Source organism: Malurus melanocephalus, unplaced genomic scaffold (assembly GCF_030028575.1).
Source record: "Malurus melanocephalus ecotype Western Australia unplaced genomic scaffold, MMel_1.1 scaffold_56, whole genome shotgun sequence".
NCBI lineage: Eukaryota > Metazoa > Chordata > Aves > Passeriformes > Maluridae > Malurus > Malurus melanocephalus.
In genome coordinates, this window is record NW_026623288.1 from 582,661 (window position 1) to 603,432 (window position 20,772).

Genomic DNA, 20,772 nt, shown 5'->3' on the forward strand with positions numbered 1-20,772 from the left:
GCCATGGCCACCCTGCGCCGGGACGGCCGGCTCACCGCCCTGCAGCGCCTGGGCTGCGCCGGGCTGGCGGGCGCGCTGAGCCTCAGCCTGACGGCGCCGCTGGAGCTGCTGACGGTGCTGGCGCAGGTGGGCACCTGGCACTGCCGGCGGGGGCTGCGCGAAGCCGGGCGCAGCCTGTACCGCACCGAGGGCGTGCGGGCCCTCTGGAAGGGGAACCTCACGGCCTGCCTGCGCCTGTGCCCCTACAGCGCCCTGCAGCTCGCCGCCTCCCGCCGGTAAGCGACCGGCCCGCGCGGGGCTCGGGGGGCTGCGGGGAGCAGCGCTGCGCGCCGGCCTTGGTGGCTGTTCCGGAGCGAGGGGAGGGAAAGTGTCGAGTTTAGTCTAACGTCTCTGTCTCTGCCGGGTGGCCGGCTGGSTGTGCGCACCTTTTCCCCAAAGAAGCGGACCCTTGCTAATAATTTTATTTACTTAATGTATTCAGCGCTTAGCAGTTGTTAGGGACTGGTTATATGCCAGCAATTGCTTATAAATTCATAGGTGTTCTTAAGTTAAAATTCTTCTGTTCAGGTTCCTTTAGAAATGAAGTTACAGTGCAACCTGCAGATGTTGCTGTCACCGCTGTTCTTTACAACAAATTTATTTAATTAATTTATATGCTCTTAAGTATTTATGTTGTCTGTGTCAAAGAAAATAACAAAATCACGAGTCTTTTTTTTTTTTTTTACCCTATCATGTAGGAATTGTTAAGCAAATTTGATCAGTTTTGACATTGATATATTACAGTATTTGTTTTACGATCTTGTTTTCGATAATACACAGGTATTAAACTAAGGTGGGTGCTGGAAGGACTGCAGTAGGGTCAACACAGAGCGGTGCTGATGGAGCTCTGCCGATCTTGCTGTTTCCTAGGATTCCCTTCTGCTGCCAGTATCTCTCAGCTTCTGCCGGGAGTGCCTGACTGTTCGCACGCACCAGCATGTTTGGCCGCTCTGGGGGCTGGGCTTCATTCTTCTTTTTTTTTTTTTTTTTTTTTTTTTTTTTTTTTTTTTTTTTTTTTATTGCAGTCAGCTGTTCATGGTAGCACATGACATTTCCGCCCAGCTGGGCAGTGAGTTATTCTGTTCTGGGTAGCAGCAAGGGCTCACTGGCACTGCCAACCCGCTGGGTTTGTCACTCATCTGTCCCTGCAAGTCAGCTACCCTTTGCTGCCTGTGCCCTTCAAGGGACTAAAGTGAAGTGACCCTAAAACTGGGCAGCTYTGTTGTGCCATAATAGATGCAGTGGTCAAACAAAGAGTGCGATAATGTGAGTGGGAAGGCACAAACAGTAATTTAAATGTAATTTAAAGTTCACAGAAAAAACAGTGTGTTTCATCAGTAGAAACCAGTTGATATTGAGCAAAATAACTTCGTTGTTTGTTCAGCTTGAAACAGTGTATTCCTTTTGCAYGGTTACAGTTTGTATCTAGTTTGCACTGGGTGTTCTGAATTACTGGTGGAAGTAGGCTACCAGGAAATTAAATGCAAAGTGCCTGTACTTAGTCCTTGATACCCTATTCGGACGTTTTTGAATGTCTTTCCTAGTGGGAGAATGGCAAGAAACACAAAAAGAGAAATGTTTGTAGGGCAGCTTAGGTGAACAGTCCCAGGAGGAGCAGGACTGAGCAGTCAGCACCCCAGGGATGGTGACTCCGTGCTCCCCCAGCAATTACTCTGCATGGACTCGTCTTTTCATGGTAATTTTAAGTGTTATCAGGGTAGTACCTAGAGACATCCCACCACCCTCCCCAGACATTTGTGCACACACAGGAAAATCAGGCTGTGTGGGTTTGGGGGCTGTATAAGASACACAGGAAAAAATGTTTGTGCTCTTTCACTTCTGCTTGGCTGGGCTTTCTGCCCTGGGCACTCCCAAGGCTCGAGACAAGTAGRTGCAGGGATCTGTCATGCAGTAGAAAATGCACACTCATATGAAAAAAACATCAGCTGAACGAGCAGTGACTTGTAAATATTTGGAAATTATTTTGTTCTGCACATGGTTACACCATGAGGGTTAAATGTAGATGTGCTGTTTAAGTGTTTTAGTTAATGCTTCCAAAATAGAATAATACCTTTTTTTACTTCCAGCAAAAATTCTCAAGTGTTTTTTCTTGCTTCTTGCTGCCTCTCCAGGACATTTCTCCTTGATGCAGAAGTTTCCTGTCATAGAAAAGTCCTTCAGTGCACCACAAATGCATGAGTTGTGTGTAGCTTATAAAAATGTGCTTTAAATTCAAATTTTCAAATTTAGACTTAACCTCCTGAGCATAATAGTGCCTGGACAGAATTCTTCTCTAGAGGTGTGTCCCTGTGGAGCTTCCTGTCTCTGTAACAGAGGAAGGTTCAGTTGCTCTCAGAAGGCCTGTGATGGCATTATCTGCATATTTCCTCTTACTTTAACTGATAACTTTAACTGATAATGAYAACTTTAACTGGCAGGTTGGACCAATATCTTTATCTGATGATCAGATAATTTCTTGCAGATGTGTTTTGAGTCATGGTAATTTTCATCCTGTAGATGGATGCTTGTGTGGTGTTGTGTATAAGATCTTGGATGAATCACATGTTAAAGTTTCAATTCCTGCTACTGAAGGGGCTTGTGGACAGAAGAACATTTGCATTAAGAATTATCTGCTTTAATTTTTCATGTGTTTTTTTCATAATGTCATTAATAGTACTTCTTTKATGTGTTTGCTTTAGGCTTGTTATCCTTTTTACGGACGAGCTGGGCCGTATCTCGCACTGGAGAGCCATCATGGTGGGMAGTCTGTCTGGCATGGTGGCCACCATCGTGACCTACCCCACAGATGTGATTAAAACACGGCTCATCGTGCAGAACCGCCTGGAACCATCTTACGAAGGGATTCTTCATGCTTTTTACAAGATTTATCATCAAGAAGGATTCCGTGCACTCTACCGTGGTGTTTCACCAGCAATATTAGGTAAAGCAATAATGGGGAGAAATCCCCTCACTGCTTGTTTTTTGTTGCAGCTTTATAGTGAAATCAAGTGAGCTGCATTCCCTTGTTCACTTGATTTAAAAAGCAAATAGAAATGTTTTATTGTAGATGGGAGATTTGCAAGGCACTGCAATACTGATAACCTCTGCTGAAGCTTTATTGCTTCAAATTAGGACCAAGTGTGTATCATTTTATAGATTATTAAGTGTTCAGCAAAATAGTCTTTCCCTTCTTGCCCCTATTGGCACATCTAGATACTACAATATGGCTGTTTGGTGGTAAACCAGGGAGTAAAGAGCAAAGTTCTTCAAAATCTGGATTGGGTTTGTGTAATGTGAGGTGTAAATTGGCAGTGGCTCCTCCCATCTTTCTAATTATGGATTAGATAATGAGATGAGCAGCTCTGTTCTCCTAGTGTACAGTGTATTGATATAATCCTGCCTGGTTTGCTTTCTAGGTGCTGTCCCATTCTCTGCAGGCTCATTCTCTGTTTACATCAGTCTGGATAAAATCTGGCGAGAACCCATAGTTCATTTCACTCCTCTTCAGAACTTCATAAATGGCTGTGTAGCAGCTGCTGTGGCACAGACACTTTCTTTCCCCTTTGAGACTGTCAAGAGGAAGATGCAGGTACAGAAACTTCATGTTACCCATACTTTGTTGTAGGTTCTTGGTGCCAGATCTTGGGACAAGACTAGCCAGGTGATCATGGGCGCCACTTTATTTCTGTTACCAGTAGGCTGCAGAGACTTTGGGTTTGGTTTTGTTGGGTCCTTTGCTTCTTTGCAGATTTTTGTTTGTTTTGTTTTGTTTTGTCTTAAAAGTCTGGAAATGATTGCTACAAGTGGGTTATTTTAYCTTTAACATGAGTTCAAGTACTGTCATGGGACATGTGTATGCTCTCAGACTCGGTGTCTGTAGCTTTACTTATTTTCTTTTTCGTAGCAGTTCAATCAAATTTTCAAAGTTCAGAATTGCCAATCCTTCAGTGAAACATAGGCCGAAAGTTTGCCAGCTGAAGAGATTCGGTCCCCTTGATGTTAGGCAGGATGAATGAGATCCWTGTCATTTTCAGAGCCTGTGTGTCTGCCTCACCACGAAACAGTCACTTTTTGTGGCAGCATTATAGAGGTCCTTGCCCTCTTCATCTGATGGTAGCATGGTTGGCAAGTCACAAGGTAGCAAAAGGTAGAAACTGTGAATTTCCCTCTCCTGCTCCCCAAGTTCCCCTTTTCAGKGCTCAGATACTGAGTCACAGAAGCCTTCGCTGCCCTCTCTCCATCTTGCAGAGAACCTCAGCAGGAGAAGTAATGGCTTTTATCAGACCAGCTCATGTAGCAGATGTATCCAGAAGTCAAGGTTTAAGCTGAGTCCTTTCATCAGGTATCTTATAAAAAAWTTCAGGCAAGAAAGAGATTCTGAGCACAAAAACTTGGTCATTTTATCCAGCTGTACCAGTGGGTCTAAGAAAAGCAAATACTCCTTACAAGCCTTCTTTTACTTTATAGCCTTAGGCTCACAGCAATAGTATTGCCCTAAAGAATAAAATAAAATAAAGGCATTTACTCTGCTGTTTCCCATTTAATATTTTCTGTCTATGCAACAATTATTTGAATATTCAGCTTTTGTAATCAGTTCTAAAGCAGGTTTTGGCTGTAACTGATGTGATGTTTTGTGTCAGGCATGTGAARAAGAGGCACAGGCCCATGTTTCATTTTCCTGCCACCAGGCTGTGCTCTTCCACCGAAGGGGTCAGCTTAAATCATCTGCTCGCTCTTCCAACAATAAGGGAACTGGGTTTATTGCCTAAATGTGTAGGAAGTGGAGAGGCTAAAAATACTTTGCATGGAAACAAAAGGCTCATCAACAAAGAGGGCTTCTTCCTCATAAGTGCATTGCAGCACTGAATAGTGATTTTCTGAGCTTAGACGAACACCTCCTGCTCAGTGATTTATTCTGAAGGTATGGGAGAAGGCAAAGGTATTTCAGAATGAGCTGCCTGGGTRTGAAATCCTGTAATTTGTTGGGTACTGGAATGACTTAAGCCATGGAGAGTTGTCCAGAAAAGAGATGTGTCAAAATCACACCGCAGCTGATACCAAGAGCTCACTGCAACTCATGCAAGGTTATCCTAGAAGTTTGGGTTTTCCAGTTAGCACCAGGGTATGGCCCAGCTTTGCAGGGATCAGGTCTGCTTTGTACTTGCTGGTCAGTTCATTTYGTGGGGTGCTGGTCAGAAGAGAGAAATGCCTAGTACAGCATCAGGGATGGACCTAGAAAGGGGGAGAATGAAGAAGAGGGAAAAGAGCTTCAAGACATTTCTGAGTTCTGTAGAAAACAGGGGAGCAAATACTTCTGACCGCATTTTTTCTCAGACATCTTACTCTGAGCAGCCTCTATTCAGTGATTCACATTTCTAACTGATAGAAAGCGAAGTACCAAAGCCTTCAGCTACCCCTGTGCTCTGCAGTGCACATAGGGAAGTGCTGGGGTTTTTTGAAGCAGTGAGTGCTGGGTTTGTGTATGAAGAGGAACCCAGCAGACTGTGGAGGTCAGAATCAGATTCCTCTTCCCTCTTTTGTGTCCCATCAAACTGACTGGTGGAGGGAGTATATTGCTAAAGAAGACAACAGCTTTTCCAGTGAAGCTGGTGGTGATGGGGAACCAGGGAGTTGTGAGGCAGTCTCAGGAGCTTCAAAAACTGAGAAGTTAGGACACAAGGCTGTCTCCATTGATTCTGGGGTAGAGTACAAGCATGAGACAAGGACATCCAGTTCAGATCTTTACCTGATATGCTAGGCAGTCTTGGAAGAGTTAGCTCAATTCATCTCCTCATCTGGACAATGCTTGAATTGTTTGCATAGACTGGGAAATGGATTCTGCTATGGGGAGGAAGGATAAGGTGCTATTTTTATCTCCATTGTAATAATCTTGTTTCATCCTTTCTCACTTTACATATCTGAATCCTACACTTCTGACGTTGGCTGCTTCTGTCACTGACAGCTGTGGGAGTAGGAGCTGACTGTCAGAGAACAATTCTTCCTCTGTTTTGGTGATGCTTTATGATGTCAGATTTGCTCAGTAACCATGGCTTCTTCCCCATTTCCTGTTAGAATTAGCTTTTTCAAGTTTACTTTTTAAAAAAATTGCTGTGTTTGCTATATATACTTGAATGTTTTTCTTGAAAGAAGTGTTATTTAATGAGTGAGTCTTACTGAATTGCTGAGTCCTCTGTGTTGTGCTTATCCTAATTTTATTCCTTTGTCTTCCTTTTTTCACTTTGCTCCTGATTGGCATGTTAGAGAATTCAGAGGTACTGTATGCATGTTTCAGCATGGAAATATGGCTTTTGTTGTGCATCTGTAGAAGGGGATTTGTGAAGGAGAGGGTTATTCAAAGGCATGTTCTATATTAAGTGTTTTCCTGACTTACTTTTATGATGTATCAGTTTTTGAACAAAAAGTTACTCATCTTTTTTTCCTTTTGACTATTATTCTTGGCTTTCCTTCCTCACTTCACAATATCATGTTCTTTGTTAAATCCAGTTTCTAAGCCATATTCAAGTACTGCCCTTTTTACCTTCAGACTTGGCATACACTTTTTTTCTTTTTCTTTTTTTTTCCACCTTCAGCAGGGAAATCTTCCTTTGAATGACTCTGTGTCTAAGGGAAGCACTGGTAATATGTTTCTACTTTCTCACACCATCTTTTTGCCTATGATAACCTTCATAAATGCCTATTGGACTGAGCTGTGGCATTTCAGTAAGGGAAGATGAATTGAGAGCTGTTACAGGCTGTACAGAAGATTATTATTAGAATGGCATCCATCCCAGGCTATGTACGGAACTGAAAACATACAAACACGCAAATGGTCAATGCAAACCCAACACCAGGTTTGGCACTTCCCTCTGTGCTCATGACGTGCAGAGCTGGACTCAGACACCCCTGAATGGCACTTCTCAGCCTCCATCCCAGACTTACCTGTGACTTTGGTATTTTTTTAGGCCCCATGCACAAAGATGTCCTTAAAGCTTCATTGRTACTCCACAGTTACTCCTCACCTGCTTACATGAGCAAATTGTGTGGTTTTCAGAAGCTCAGTCCTGTCCCCATATTTTAATATCCGTGACTAAAACGTGTCTTAAACTCTCCTTCACCAATAAGTGCTACTCAGATATAGCTTTGCCATCAAACCCTTGTAATATAGAATGAATCATATTGATGGTAAAGTGCAGGACTCAGCACATTTTTGGTGTTGACTGCAATGCATCCTCAAGCTGTGAGGGCATCTCTGTGGGAAAGCATTGTTCAGTGCTGATCTTTCTGTTTCAAATGTGGGCTTTGACTTCACTCCTGCAAACAAACAGGCTCACTGTTGTTGATTAGTGTAGATAGTTGCCAGTATCACCCAAGAAGTGGCCTCTTTTCTGTGACAAAAATGAATCAGTTTGGCCTCATCTGCCTATAAATCTGTAATGTGTTTTGGTTTTTTAATTGGATTTTTTTGTTCTTTGGAGCACAAGATACTCTTCAAATGTGAAATCTGTTGTAAGTTATGTGAATGCTGGGAGTTAGTAACTTGGAGAAAACTAAGCAGCCATTTCCTTTGTGAGGTAGCCTGTTTAAAGTAGAAGTCTCTCTTTTAAAAGAAATACTGTTAGTTAAGTAAATATTTAAAAACAGTTCCCTTGCATGGTAAAAGTCAGTCTAGCAAGAACCCAGTGGCTGGTTTATAAAAAGAGTTTTGAAAAAGAGAATGATAAATGTTCCTTCTCTGTGCTGAGATGAGGAGCCAGTGAACTGCTTTGCTTAAGCACGAGTGACTTGCARAAGAGTGCTCTGTCATTGGGGAGGGTCACTGGGCTGGCGTGCAGCCTCTGGGAGCTCACAAGCTGTAGTGTCACTGCTGGTGGTGAGATCTGTGTTCTTGTCAGCTGGGAAAATGAAAGTTATTGGAGTCRTGACCTGGTTTAAAAATAAGAAATCMTTTTTGGGTTATGTGGTTCACATGACATCTCAAAAGCATACATGCTCTGAGACTTTGTGCAGGGAGACCCTTTTAKAGTGAACAGCATGGAAGCCTTGAAAATTTTCAGAAATGGAGTCATTTGACCACACAAATTTCATAGTATGRGATAAGCCTTCCTGTCTAAGGCTTATATGGTTGCTAGTTGTCTGTTCTTGTCCTTGCCCCTAATATCTTTTGATTCTACTGTCCAGCTTCAAGTAAACTTGACTGAAGAGTGGATATTTCAGAGTTACTAACTTCCATCGAGTGTAGTGAAAACAAGTGCACAGATAGGTGAAATACTGTAGARTCTCATCTTTAAGGGGGAGGCTGCAGTGTGAGTTCTTACTTTTCTTATTTCTCCCTATGATCATACACTCCCTTTCTTCTTGCTGCTGGGATTCAAGCATTAGCCAGGTCCCCATGCCCTGGGTGGTACTTGAATTTGAGACTAGCATGGCTCCTCTAATTATTAGCAAATAGGTAATAGATGTCAGATTCTGGTTGTGGTAAAATCCCTTCCTTCCTTCTCTTTTTTACTATATCTGAATACTTAGAGCTGCCAGTGATTTTTTTTTTTTTTTTGTTTCGTTGATGTTGTTATAAAGGTATTCTACCTCTTTATGAAGCTGTTAAAGAATGTAGGTCTGCTGCTTAGGGAAATATTTGGTCCAGTAAATGGTTGAGACAACGCCTAAAAAAAGCTGTGGAGCATAACATGGACATTGCCTTCTATTATAGCCTGGATCAGCTTTTGTGAATGTGAACAAATCTCAAAAGCATTTCTCTTAGATCCCCAGACTTCCACAGCAGGAAAGCATGAAGACTCACTGTCAAATTGAAACGCTAAACATAGTTAGTAGAAAAACTGGATAACAAAAAGAAATTGTAGAACAAGAAAYTGGAAGCAGGACTGGGCTGCTTTAACAGTAGGGTCTGCCTTGTCTCTAAACCTGTTCATCCAAGAAGCTGTGGTGYGATAATTATGTAATACTCACCCAGCAACTAGTTAGCACTGCAACACAATGGCCTGCTGAATAAAAGCAAACAGAAGAAAACAGAAAGAAAAAAAGAAAAACACTCTGCACCTGTTTGAAATGCAGGAAGTCTGAGGGATGGCAGAATGAAGTTCTCTCCAAGTGATCTTCCCAGACACTGAAGTAGCCACCATGCCCCAATCCGAGATTTGGTAGTGCCAGCTGATCATGTCTGCCAGCCTCTTACAGCCTCCTCAGCTCTGTGGTCAGTGTGGTGTGAGTGAGAGCTCTTTAATCTGCTTTGGGRCAGATCAGATGGGTTAACTCAGCCCACCTTCTTAAACTGCCATAAGCTGACCCRGCAGACAGGACCTGACACGGGCTGGGTTCACTGCTGTGCACATGCAGCTATTACAGACATCACTTTCAGCCAGGAGACGATAATGTCTCTGGAGGTACAGCTATTCCTGTTGCCCCCAACATGAGTACTTTTGCCTRAGATACACAGGACAGCCCTGTATCCATTTGTCTGTGTTTAGAGTGGTGTGCCTATGACATGTGAGGTGACTAGTTACGTTACGTAAAATACTCCATAACTTGATGGACGCTCTCTTCATTTATATGTGATTTATTTTGATTTGATGTAAATCCTTAACTCATCCACATAAGGTGAATGAAAGAATGACCTGTGAAAAGCCCAAATCCTGTAAAAAATTAATTTTCTTCTCAATTCCTAGAGAGGCAGCAGAAGATACAGGAACTAGCATTGCTATCCATTGTGTCATGTGTGGGACCAAGCCAGGCTGCCTTAGAGTTTGCACCATTAAATAAATTAGTACTAATGTGCATGAAAATGGTCCTCCCATTTGTAGGGCTTGAGCGGAATCATCATGGGGCATTTGGAAGCCACCCAGAGGTGCCCATKCAAGGAGTTTGCACTGCCTTGAGAAAAAAGTCTTCTATATTCTGTATTAAAGACTTCTCCATACTGCAGGCGTTAAAAGCAGAGGAAGCTCAGGCTCAGCAGCAAAGGAGGGATTCTGCAACAAACTGTGAAGCCTCAGGGTAAAACAGGCCTGATGATATGTATTTAAAATAAAGGCTAAAGCTTTTGATCAAGCATGAAGCTGTTTTGCTCACTCAGTGCCATTCTTYCCAGAAAGGCATGRTTTGGATTTGGCYGCAGTTCAGGTTACAGAGGAAGGGACAAGGTGTTCCTGGAGTGCAGGAYGCTGGAGGTCAGCTGTGCTGTGCTGCTCTGAACTGAGTGTATCCTGATAGCTTGCCATGGTTCACCTTCCTGTGTGCCTGAATACCTYAGGGTAGACTTTAGCCAGGGGTAAGTCAGCATTACCAAACCACTGGCAGGGAATGACTGCCAAGAGGAAGGATTGGTTAACCCAAGAGAATGTTTTTTCCCCTCCAAAATATTAATACTTGTTTACATTTTATTTCTTTCTCTTAGTAATCGAATGAAACATTCTCTCAAGCATCCAGTAGTCACTTGAGTGAAATTGCTGTTGACTGGAACTGAAGTGGTATTAACTTGAATGAAAACTGCAATCTTTGTCCTTCAGTTTCCTTTGAACTACAGCTGCACTTTCCTGTTGCATGTGCCCTTATTAACCCAGACTGCAAAGACTTCTTATTTTAGCTGCCAGATTAAGAGTGTGAACTCTTGAGCTGTGTGTAAACTGTCTTCCTGTACTTTTTTTTTTAAGTGATCAGAAGTGTAGGACATCTGAATTTGTTGAAAATACGTAAATAACAAGCAGTTTTACTCTATCTACCAGCAGAGTAGCATACCACCGACYACACTTATTCATTGTTAGTTATCTTCTATACTCTGTGCCAACAGTACTGCATACTCAAAAAATTAATAGTAAATATTTGTTTCAACAAACTTTATGAACAAGGAAGAGGGGGGAAGTACATTAATTGAGTACATTAATTCATAGTCTCTGATACATGTGAATACAAATAATTGCAAAACAAAATGTCCCAAAGTGCAAGTGAAAATTTTTTATCTGTAGAGGAGAGAGTCTGGGGGAGGTCATTGAAAAGGTCTGTGAGATCAGTTCCCAAAATGGGATTATGTTGTTCTGGCAGTCACCTCCTAATGCAGACAATGGAAGAGACAATGTCTGAAGAGTCCTCAGGTAACAATTGACTACAACAATTAACCTGAATTTTCTCATGACACTGCACCCTTATTTAAATACTTTGTTTCTTAAAAAAATGTGAGTGCAGGTAGTTGGGTGTTTTTTGTACATGTCTTTCTTGTGTTYGGAGTGTTGCAGTGAACAGTGCTAACTCTGTTGGATGTGTTGCAGTGACGTAGTAGACTTGGTGGCTTCTGGATATAAAAATACTGTGTTTGTGAGAGAGTGGGTGGAGCCAATTCTGCATTTGATGTGCTTTAATCATTTARAGAACCCATTGTCCATCAGAGGTAAAAAGATAAGCAATTTAGCCCTGCTACTACTATGACTAACACCTTGGTATTCTGTTATCAGCACAGGGAGATGTATCTCCAGCCTTCTGCAGTTTGAGACAKCTGTAACTGGGGGGAAGGAAATCTTTAAAAGTGTTCCTAAAAAATAGGTTTCCAACAAGGAGTGTCCAAAGCAAGGAATTCTAGCTGCTTTGAGGTGCATGAAATGTCTCTGTCATAAACCTGACCTTTTCAGTGTAAGATTAGCTGTTTGATTTGTATKTCATGGTAGGTTTCTCCAAAAGAGGTAGAGAAACCAGTTTGATCTGTTTTGTTGCTTCTGTTTTCTTGGCTCTGGTGCCATGGAGTGGTTGTGAGGATTGCAGTGTGGTAGACATGCACAGATGAAGAAACACCAAACCCACAGCTACTGTTTTTCATGAACAACAATGCCAAATTAAATGCATTTGCAGTATTTTTTTAATTAATACAATTTAACTTTGTTTAGCTGTATTCCGAAATACTGAAGTTTTAACCACACACTGATAAAGGGTTTTAGTTTTCACTTCGCAGTAGGTGATTCTGAGATTCTGTGGATAATTGTTATTTAAATACTGTGTGAAGGGTCCTAGAAGCATTCAGGTCCTGTAAAGCAGAAAGGCTGGCAACACATACTTCACTTCATAGACTGAAACCTTGGAAATGGCTCTGTCTGTGGGGAATGGTACTATAAATAATTTCAGTGAATCTCTTAAGAGGTCAGTATGTATRGGCAGATTGGAAATATGGGAGTTTGACTTACCTTTTCTTTTTTAACTGCCTTCTGGAGGTGTTGCTGCATGCAGGATCTTATTGAAACCTGCACTTTGCTTGTCACTTCTTTTGGTGTTGCAGGCAAGAGTACTGTAATCAAAACCTTTGATCTGTGCCTTTGTGGGCATACAGTAATGAAGGAGATTAAGTCAAACTCATGCAGTTAAATTCTGCCAGGCCATGCCCTGCCTACCACAAAGGGACTGAAAAAGGAAGGGARTCACATGTTAACAGCATTCTTGCCTTCCTGAAACATTTCAGAAACCTATCTTTTTTTGCTGCTTGGCTGCCTATAACTTCATTTACCAAAAACACCTTGTGGAACCTRACTGACAGTCCAGAAAGCAGAACAKAATTTTGAATCCASTTTTCCTATGACTGCTGTCGCATTTTTAGGGATGCTTTCATCATTTGAGTTTTCTTCTAAGTATTGCTGGTGTTAATATCACCGTTCCTACAGAACTGGTTTCTGAAGTCTCAGTTGCAGCACTCAGCATTTTCTGCRGTACAGACATGAAAGTCTTTGTGCAGGAGGTTTTTGCCTGTTACCTGCCATAAGAGTTATTTCACATATATTTCAATCAGGTGGAAAAATTGAGAAAAAAAAAAAAGATGATATGTGGGATTTTTGTTTTAGACAAAGACTATGCTCTTAGTATGTAGGGTATTCAGGGTTTTTTGCCAGCCTCTAAGTTTAAGCAGTAGTCTTGCTGGGAATGCAACAACATTTAAACTATTTGATTAGCAATTTTGTCTRTATACCTAGAGCATGAGTTTTGATCTGTCTGCATTTCCAACATCTCAATTGCCAAGTACTTGAAATGCTATAGCTGAGGCATCTAGAAAATGTCATCACCACTTGTCGATTTATGAGAGGCTTGTCATAGGCTTAGCACCTCTAAGAAGCTACAGGTTAGTCTGGACAAGGAGGGAAAAATTGTTACACTGTGTGGTGTTTCAGATCAAYGAGGGGATCATGAYACTCACATTCATCAATCAATTAACYGTACAAGTCCCATTTTTATCAAACTTCTACTTTGGGATGATCAGTTTGCAAGTCATCACATCCCACTTAYTCTGAAGTGTCACATGCCATGTGTTTGAGTGAAAACCTGTTTTGTCAGTGCAAAATAAATCCATGGTKGCATGTGCACAGATGGATGAGGATGGGATTATTCAAGGTCAGGTTATCCTGTCTGTGCTAACGCAGTAGGAGATTAATGAAGAAAGGATTTAGCTGTTAAAAATGACCAACTACACTTCTTCCATGWGAACAGACACTGTACTGCAGTTAGAAGCTCAGCTACTGCCWAGCAGGATGCTCCCCAGCTAACTTKAASCAGTCCCTATCAACTGAACACATTGATGTGGGTGAGTGGGCACCAGCTGCTCACCTGCAGCCCTTGGTGGGCTYAAACAGCCTGGGCTGAGATCTCTGTTCTTCATTTCTGTCGTGCTGCTGCTCCTTCAGTCCGTAGTACAGTTCATGCCTCTCACTGCAGTGCAGACACAGGCTCAGCAGCCAGAGACAAGTCAGCTGGCTCAGTCAGAGTTACAGGAAGGCAGTGTGGCTTGGGGGATCAGTTCCAACCTTCCCTCTCATAATGTTCCCCTGCCAGAGATGTGAAATACCTCTATCTTGACCTGAGCATCTGGTTGATGGGATGTGTTGCTCATATGGTTTATTTGCAAAAGGACGGGATTTATTTCTTGTTGTGCCATGGCACAAAAGGAAGTGCTGTGTGAAATTACTGTTCGCTTTCATACTTAATAAGGAGTGAATTCTTTTTTAGTTTGTATTTTAATGCAAATTAACTGATACTTTTGGGGAAGAATCCAGATCAGTCTGTTGAAACCTGGTGTTGACTGTTCTTTATATAACACAATGGAGAAAATAGTTMATTACTTTGGCTTTCTCTGTTTATTCTAAATCCCCCTGGGTGTCTCTTGACAGGCCCAGAGTCCTTGGCTTCCCCACTATGGAGGAGTTGATGTTCATTTTACTGGCATGGCTGACTGCTTCCGGCAAACTGTGAAGAACAAAGGTGTGCTTGGACTTTGGAGAGGWCTCACACCCAGTCTGCTTAAGGTGAGGTTTTGCTTTCATCCCAGTCAAATGCTATCCTGAAGGAATCAAGACAGTTTTGAACAATTGGGGATAGACAGCTTATTACATAGGTTTGTACTTAATAGCTTATAGATGACAGAAACAGTGACAAAACAGGTTATAAACCAGCCTTGGAACTTGATTTGGTGATRTTTCCCCAAATGAAAGCTTGGCTTTTTGATGCCACCACTTTAATTTGAATGTCTTTAAAGAAGGGAATGCTGTTAACATATGAAGTGTGGAATGGTTTGGGTATTGCAAGTGATCCATTTAAGACAGCTAAACAAGTTCTCCTTCAGAGCTGAGCTCCAGTAATTTGACATGTTGAATTGAGCTGTAAAGTGCTTGTACAAGCCACTTGCCCAGAAGGCCAAAGCCATGCTTTCAGCCAGCTATATAATGCAGGTGTATCAATTACTGCAGCCCTTGCTGAGTTGAAAGCATGAAATAAAATGTGGTAGCTTAAACAGAAGGTAATTTAATTTACATAAATACGTTTTATAGTGCTGTGATGAGGATTACCTACATAGAGTACTACAGGTCATCTAATGAGTGGTAATTGAGTGGCAGTGTGATTGATTGTGATGACCTGCCTGTGACTCCCTTACCTTGGCTGATACAAAGCCAGTGGCCCCGGAGCTGCTGGTTCTGCATGGGGCAAAAGATGAAAATTCTTCAGTCACTCCAGCATATGTAGAATAAATTCCACATTTCCTACCGGCATTTGTTGAGATTGTTTAGGATGTGCTTAGGTATTTGACAAGTTGTGATAATCTATAGGCTAGCATAGACCTTCTTCCTCACAATTAATTATAATTAGTTATGCAACAACAATAAACTCCTACTTTCAGCATGTTGCAACTGCCAGCCTAGTTTGAGAGGAGACTCTGATTTTATATAAATGAGGACAGGTCTATTAGCAGATCAGATCTGAAGTCCTAGAAGTTTCCTTTTTTTTTAACATTTAAGCTGAGAATGCTACTAGTGAGTCTAATTTCTTTTGTCTTATATTGCTTTATTATCAGATTGTGCCATACTTTGGTGTTATGTTTACCACCTTTGAATTCTGCAAGCGGGTCTGTCTGTACAGAAATGGTTATATTGAATCTCCTTTAAATTACAAGCTAACGCCTGGCGTGGACCAGAGTTTACAACCACAAGAACTGAGAGAGTTCCTCCGAAGGGAGAATTTTGAGCCAAGGAAGTCAACTCTTGAAAACTGACACCAGTGTCCACTGCAGATATACAAATGCCTTTCTTAAGGAACTTTGCAAGAAAGACATGCTGCCCTACAGGTACTGGCATTTCAGTGGATTGTGTGATTCTGGTACTGAGACGCCTGTGAAAGGAAAGAATGAATCTGTATTGCATTTGCTGAATGGATATAAAGAATATGACCAGCAAGCACATACTGAAGAGGATGCAACTAGTTTGAAAACTCTAAACTACTGGAACTTGAATAGCCATTTGAGATTAAACCAACTGCAGCAAGGCAAGAGAACGGAGATGGGAATGTAAATTGTGTCTTCGAAGACGTTAAGAAAATGGATTTTTAAAAAGCAATCTGAGATACCAAGTCAGCCAAAAATAATAAAACAGAATAAATTAAATGCAACATGCAAGAATTCTACTGAAATCTACAAGTTTTTTAATGATACTGTGTGGATATGGCATTCTATAGGGTCAGAATTAGTCTTAGTTCAGTTACACTCCCAAATCCACTGCTCAGTTTTTGAGACGTACTTGAGAATAATAATTTTGTGTGAATCTCCAGCATAAATATAAAAGTATGCTGCTGCAACTGTGGTTTTGCTAAGACAGAACTGTAATGTGCAAAATGGACTGTAATACACTGGAATGACAATCTTGCAAACTTAAGTGCATACCTGGAAATATTCCTCCCTTTCTCKTACATTGTTACTGCATGTATGTGAATGATTTCACACTTTGAAAAACAATTTTCCTGAAGTTCTTTAACTGAAATACTTCCTGGAAAATGGCAGTTCTTAAATGTGTTAGWTATTTCAGAGCCACAAACTTTGTCATGTTTTGGTACTCTTAAAGCTCTATTTTTTTATTAGACCACATTCARTTCCAGTGCACAGACCTAAGCCTACTGTGCTGCTCTGAACTTGCCAGCAGAACAGCCCCATGCACACTACCTGTGATTGATCCACTTGAGCTGCTGTGCTCCAGGGGCTGCAGACAGGTCCTGTAGGTAGGAACCTCTCTGCAAGAGCACCASGTTACTGCCATTGCCACTGCAACTGATGGGCCTCTTGGGAGCTTTTAGACAATAAAAGATCATCTTTGTTATACCTGAGGAGCCATGGTGTTGTTCTAGTTCCTTTATAGAAGCTCAACCATGGAACAGCCCCATCCCAGTGCCTTCTGATAGAAACCCCAAAGCCCATGCCCAAGGGGGAAGGTGGCTGTGCCCCTGGCAGCATGGGAATCACAACAGCTCAAGAAGATGTGTGCACRCCAGCTCCAGCCTGAGCTGCAGCTGCCTGGGCTCAGCACAGTGTTTGCTGCTACTTTACACAGCTCCTTGTCTGCGTTTTTGCACTGTTTATAACCCCTGATGGGTGAAAATAAGTAAATCTAAGAAACTGCTTGGTTAGAACACGTCACAGCAGGATTAGGCATTGGCAAATCCATGCAGGAGCAGTATGTTAATGTGGAGAGAAATTTGCAGAAAGATTTGGGATAACTGTAAGGCCTACCTTGCGCCTAGAATTCGTTGATTTATCTTGAAGCTGAAATCTTGCAGTATCCTTCTCAGTGGACTCACTCAGTTCTGCTGCAGTGGTGCTTCATACTGATTTTTTTCTCAGAGAAGAAATGCAAGCAATGATAGCAAAAAACTTTAAATGGTAGAGAGTAGATCTGGTGGCTCATGCATCATTGAGACTGTAAGTGCTTTTGGTTGTAATCAAACTGCCTAGTGAAAGTGTTTCTCTTTGTCTCTGTTTTCCCTTGGGCACAGTGCAGGTAATAATACTGAGATTTACTGGACATGTATGGGTATGGAGGTATGAATTGTAAGCATGTTKGGGAGGAATGGATTTCTTGCCTTGTCCAAGCATACCTGTATGTTTTTTACTAACACTCTATTTCTAAATAGATTTTAAAGATTGAACGGGTGCATATGAATGTCTGATCAGCTCTTCAAACCTCGTAAGAGTCAAGTGAGTCAAAAAGTTAACTTGTTTCTGATATGCTAATACCACCTTTGTATTGTAGTGCATTCCTACTACCTATAAAGCACTAACCTTTTATCAGCCAAGTCTGTCTTTTGTAATCACAAATACACGTGACAAATGGCCCAAAAGGTAGCACTAAAATATTTGAGATGTCACTGAAAGAAAACATTTCATCAGTGGATCACTAACATGTTAAATGGTGTATGACCATGATGAACCAGTCAATAGCAAGGCTAAACTCTTGGGTAGCTGAAGTTCTACTCGCGTGACATTTGGATGCAGCTGTGTGATAGAGGTGGTGGGTGGTACCTGCTGGGCTGTGTGCCTGTCTGAGCATCTCAGCTGAGCTCAGCACTGTGACTGACAGAAGGAATCCATACACTGCTTAGAGCTCGGTCACTGCTGAAGCACTGTGTGTGCAGGGTGACAGTATACTGAGCGGTCTCTGARCGAGGGTCTCGCCTACGGATGAGAGAGATTAAGACCTGTAGTGTCCATAGATGAGGCAGAGCCCGCTCCGTTCCTGCCTACGCCRAGGCTGTGCCCGGCTGCTCTTGCCATGGCATTGGCAGAGCGCAGAGGGGCCGGAGGGTCGCGGTCACGGACGCTTACCGCTACGTGCTGAGCCCGCGGTGGGGACAGGCCATGTGATAGGGCCGGGGCCGCATATATAGGAGCTATCCCGCCCGCGGTGCTGGTGGGATGCTCCATCCCACGGTGCCAGTCCCGGGATCTCTCATCCCGGCGTGCTCCATCCCGGCTCTCCCCGCCGTGCTAYCCCATCCCATCTCCGCGGCCATGTGCCCCCCACCGCCTCCAACGGCGGCCCCGTCCCCCTGCCGTGGCCACGCCCCCTGCCGCAGCCAATGGGCGAGCGGGGCGCGCGCCCCGCCCATGCGCGCGCCCCCCGCCCCTATATTAACGGCCATTGCGGCGCCCCCCTCAGCGCCGCCTCCCGCCTCCTTCGCCCGGCATCGCCTCCAGCTCGCGCCGCTCCCGCCATGACCGATGCGGCCGTGTCCTTCGCCAAGGATTTCCTTGCCGGCGGGGTGGCGGCCGCCATCTCCAAGACCGCCGTCGCACCTATCGAGAGGGTCAAGCTGCTGCTGCAGGTGAGCTGCGTGGGCCGGGGCCGTGCCAAGGTCGCCGCAAGGAGGGGGGGGGCGGTGGCGGTGGGCCCGGGACTCGCGGGTGAGCGGCGCTGACGGCGACATCTCGGCCCCTGCAGGTGCAGCACGCCAGCAAGCAGATCTCCGCCGACAAGCGCTACAAGGGCATTATCGACTGCGTGGTGCGCATCCCACGGGAGCAGGGCGTCCTCTCCTTCTGGCGCGGCAACCTCGCCAATGTGATCCGGTACTTCCCCACCCAGGCCCTCAACTTCGCCTTCAAGGATAAATACAAGCAGATCTTCCTGGGCGGCGTGGACAAGCGAACCCAATTCTGGCGGTACTTTGCCGGTAACCTGGCATCCGGGGGTGCCGCCGGCGCGACCTCCCTCTGCTTCGTCTACCCCCTTGACTTCGCCCGAACCCGCCTGGCAGCGGATGTGGGTAAAGCCGGGACCGACCGGGAGTTCAAGGGCCTCGGCGACTGCCTGATCAAGATCTTCCGCTCAGATGGCATTAGGGGCCTGTACCAGGGCTTCAGCGTCTCTGTCCAGGGCATCATCATCTACAGAGCTGCCTACTTCGGCATCTACGACACAGCGAAGGGTAGGTTGACCAAAACAGCACTAAAATGGAGATGCAGGGCTGCAGCCGGCCTGTAATGCATTTCGATAGTGCTGGTGGCTCACCTGCCATTCTCACCAAAGCCTCTCTTCTGCAGGCATGCTTCCAGACCCAAAGAACACCCACATTGTTGTCAGCTGGATGATTGCTCAGACCGTCACCGCTGTTGCTGGTTTGGTCTCTTACCCTTTTGATACGGTTCGTCGTCGTATGATGATGCAGTCTGGCCGTAAAGGAGGTGAGTTTCTACCTCATTGTATAAGAATTATTAGGCACCCCTGAATCAATAGCTGGAGCTGGAGTGGAGCTGAAGTGAGGGCAGAGTGGCTTGGGTTTCGTCAGCCTGTGTAGATATCCTCATCTCTTGTAAGCCGGGGTGTAGGACAGGCTGCAGAAGCAGGTGACAGGCAGGGGCACGAATGGGCTGGCCTGCGCAGTGCACCTGTAAGGTGACATGCACAATTCAGGTATCTGTCAGTRGGTAGAAACAGCAGAACTCACCCAAGGATGTTGCAAGCCAGTGTCTCTGGGACAAGAACAGGCAGCCTACTTAGTAGGTACAGCCTGGCCGACTATGCAATAGCTTTTGGGTTTGGAAGTGTTGGTGTCAAAGCAAGGAGCTGCTGCCTTCTGCTTGAACTGGTCCTTCCAGAGTCTCCCAGGGACAATGCAGCAGCAGCAGCAATGTCTCTCCTAGGCAGTCTTGTCGTCCTATGTGCTAGTATTAGAGAAAATCAGCCAAGAAGTGGGATGTACTTGAGGTTATAAAGCTGGCAGATACATCAGGCCATTTCTGACCTGGGTGTTGGGGGTTGTGGGCATCCAGTTCCTAAAGCTGTCTGTCTCCTGCAGCTGACATAATGTACACCGGCACTCTTGACTGCTGGCGGAAGATTGCCCGGGACGAGGGCTCCAAGGCCTTTTTCAAAGGTGCATGGTCGAATGTACTCCGAGGAATGGGTGGTGCTTTTGTCTTAGTCCTGTATGATGAAATCAAGAAGTACACATAAGTTGTTTCCTGTTGTGAACTGGCATGTTGTTCTGTGTAGTCTATGGCTGTTCATGGACTTGTTTGAAAACCATCTAGTTACTAAACAGTGACGGCTGATGTTTATACAGGTTGGCATGGGGCAGGGGTGACTGCCTGCCCTGTCTTTATCAAGTTATTCCCCATGGTGGGACTCAYGATGGTTTCTATTTCAGTCACTCCTGCTTAAAGACTACAGAGAAATAAAAATCCAAAACCAATCTTCCTCATCGCATGTTTGTTCTTGCAGCAGTTGAAGTATGAGGGGGTGGGGGTGTCAGCAGTTGTAGAGAAGGAGGAAGATGAACCATCTCCATCCTGCAAGCCTCACTGCCTGCTAAATAGTGGCAGGTAAACACAGTGCAGGCTGCCAAAGAAGCTGGGTAGAGTTTCCTCCCCGGGGAAGCTAGTGGTGTGGGCTAGAATGGAGTGTGGCAGCTCTGAGGGGCTCACCCAGCCGACCACCATGA

At 44.0% G+C, this 20,772-nt stretch overlaps 2 protein-coding genes across 2 annotated transcripts; both read left to right on the forward strand.

Moving 5' to 3' along the window:
* The first annotated feature begins 3 nt into the window (after window positions 1-3).
* On the forward strand, window positions 4-15,561 carry SLC25A43 (solute carrier family 25 member 43). Its single transcript, XM_057365619.1, has 5 exons — window positions 4-275; window positions 2,739-2,980; window positions 3,456-3,628; window positions 14,184-14,318; window positions 15,362-15,561. The coding sequence occupies exons 1-5, from the start codon at window positions 4-6 to the stop codon at window positions 15,557-15,559; spliced, it is 1,020 nt and encodes a 339-aa protein (XP_057221602.1). The 3' UTR covers window positions 15,560-15,561.
* Window positions 15,562-18,543: 2,982 nt separating this feature from the next.
* SLC25A5 (solute carrier family 25 member 5) lies at window positions 18,544-20,538 on the forward strand. The gene is made up of 4 exons (XM_057365620.1): window positions 18,544-18,654; window positions 18,771-19,257; window positions 19,373-19,513; window positions 20,128-20,538. The coding sequence occupies exons 1-4, from the start codon at window positions 18,544-18,546 to the stop codon at window positions 20,283-20,285; spliced, it is 897 nt and encodes a 298-aa protein (XP_057221603.1). The 3' UTR covers window positions 20,286-20,538.
* The last annotated feature ends 234 nt before the right edge of the window (window positions 20,539-20,772 follow it).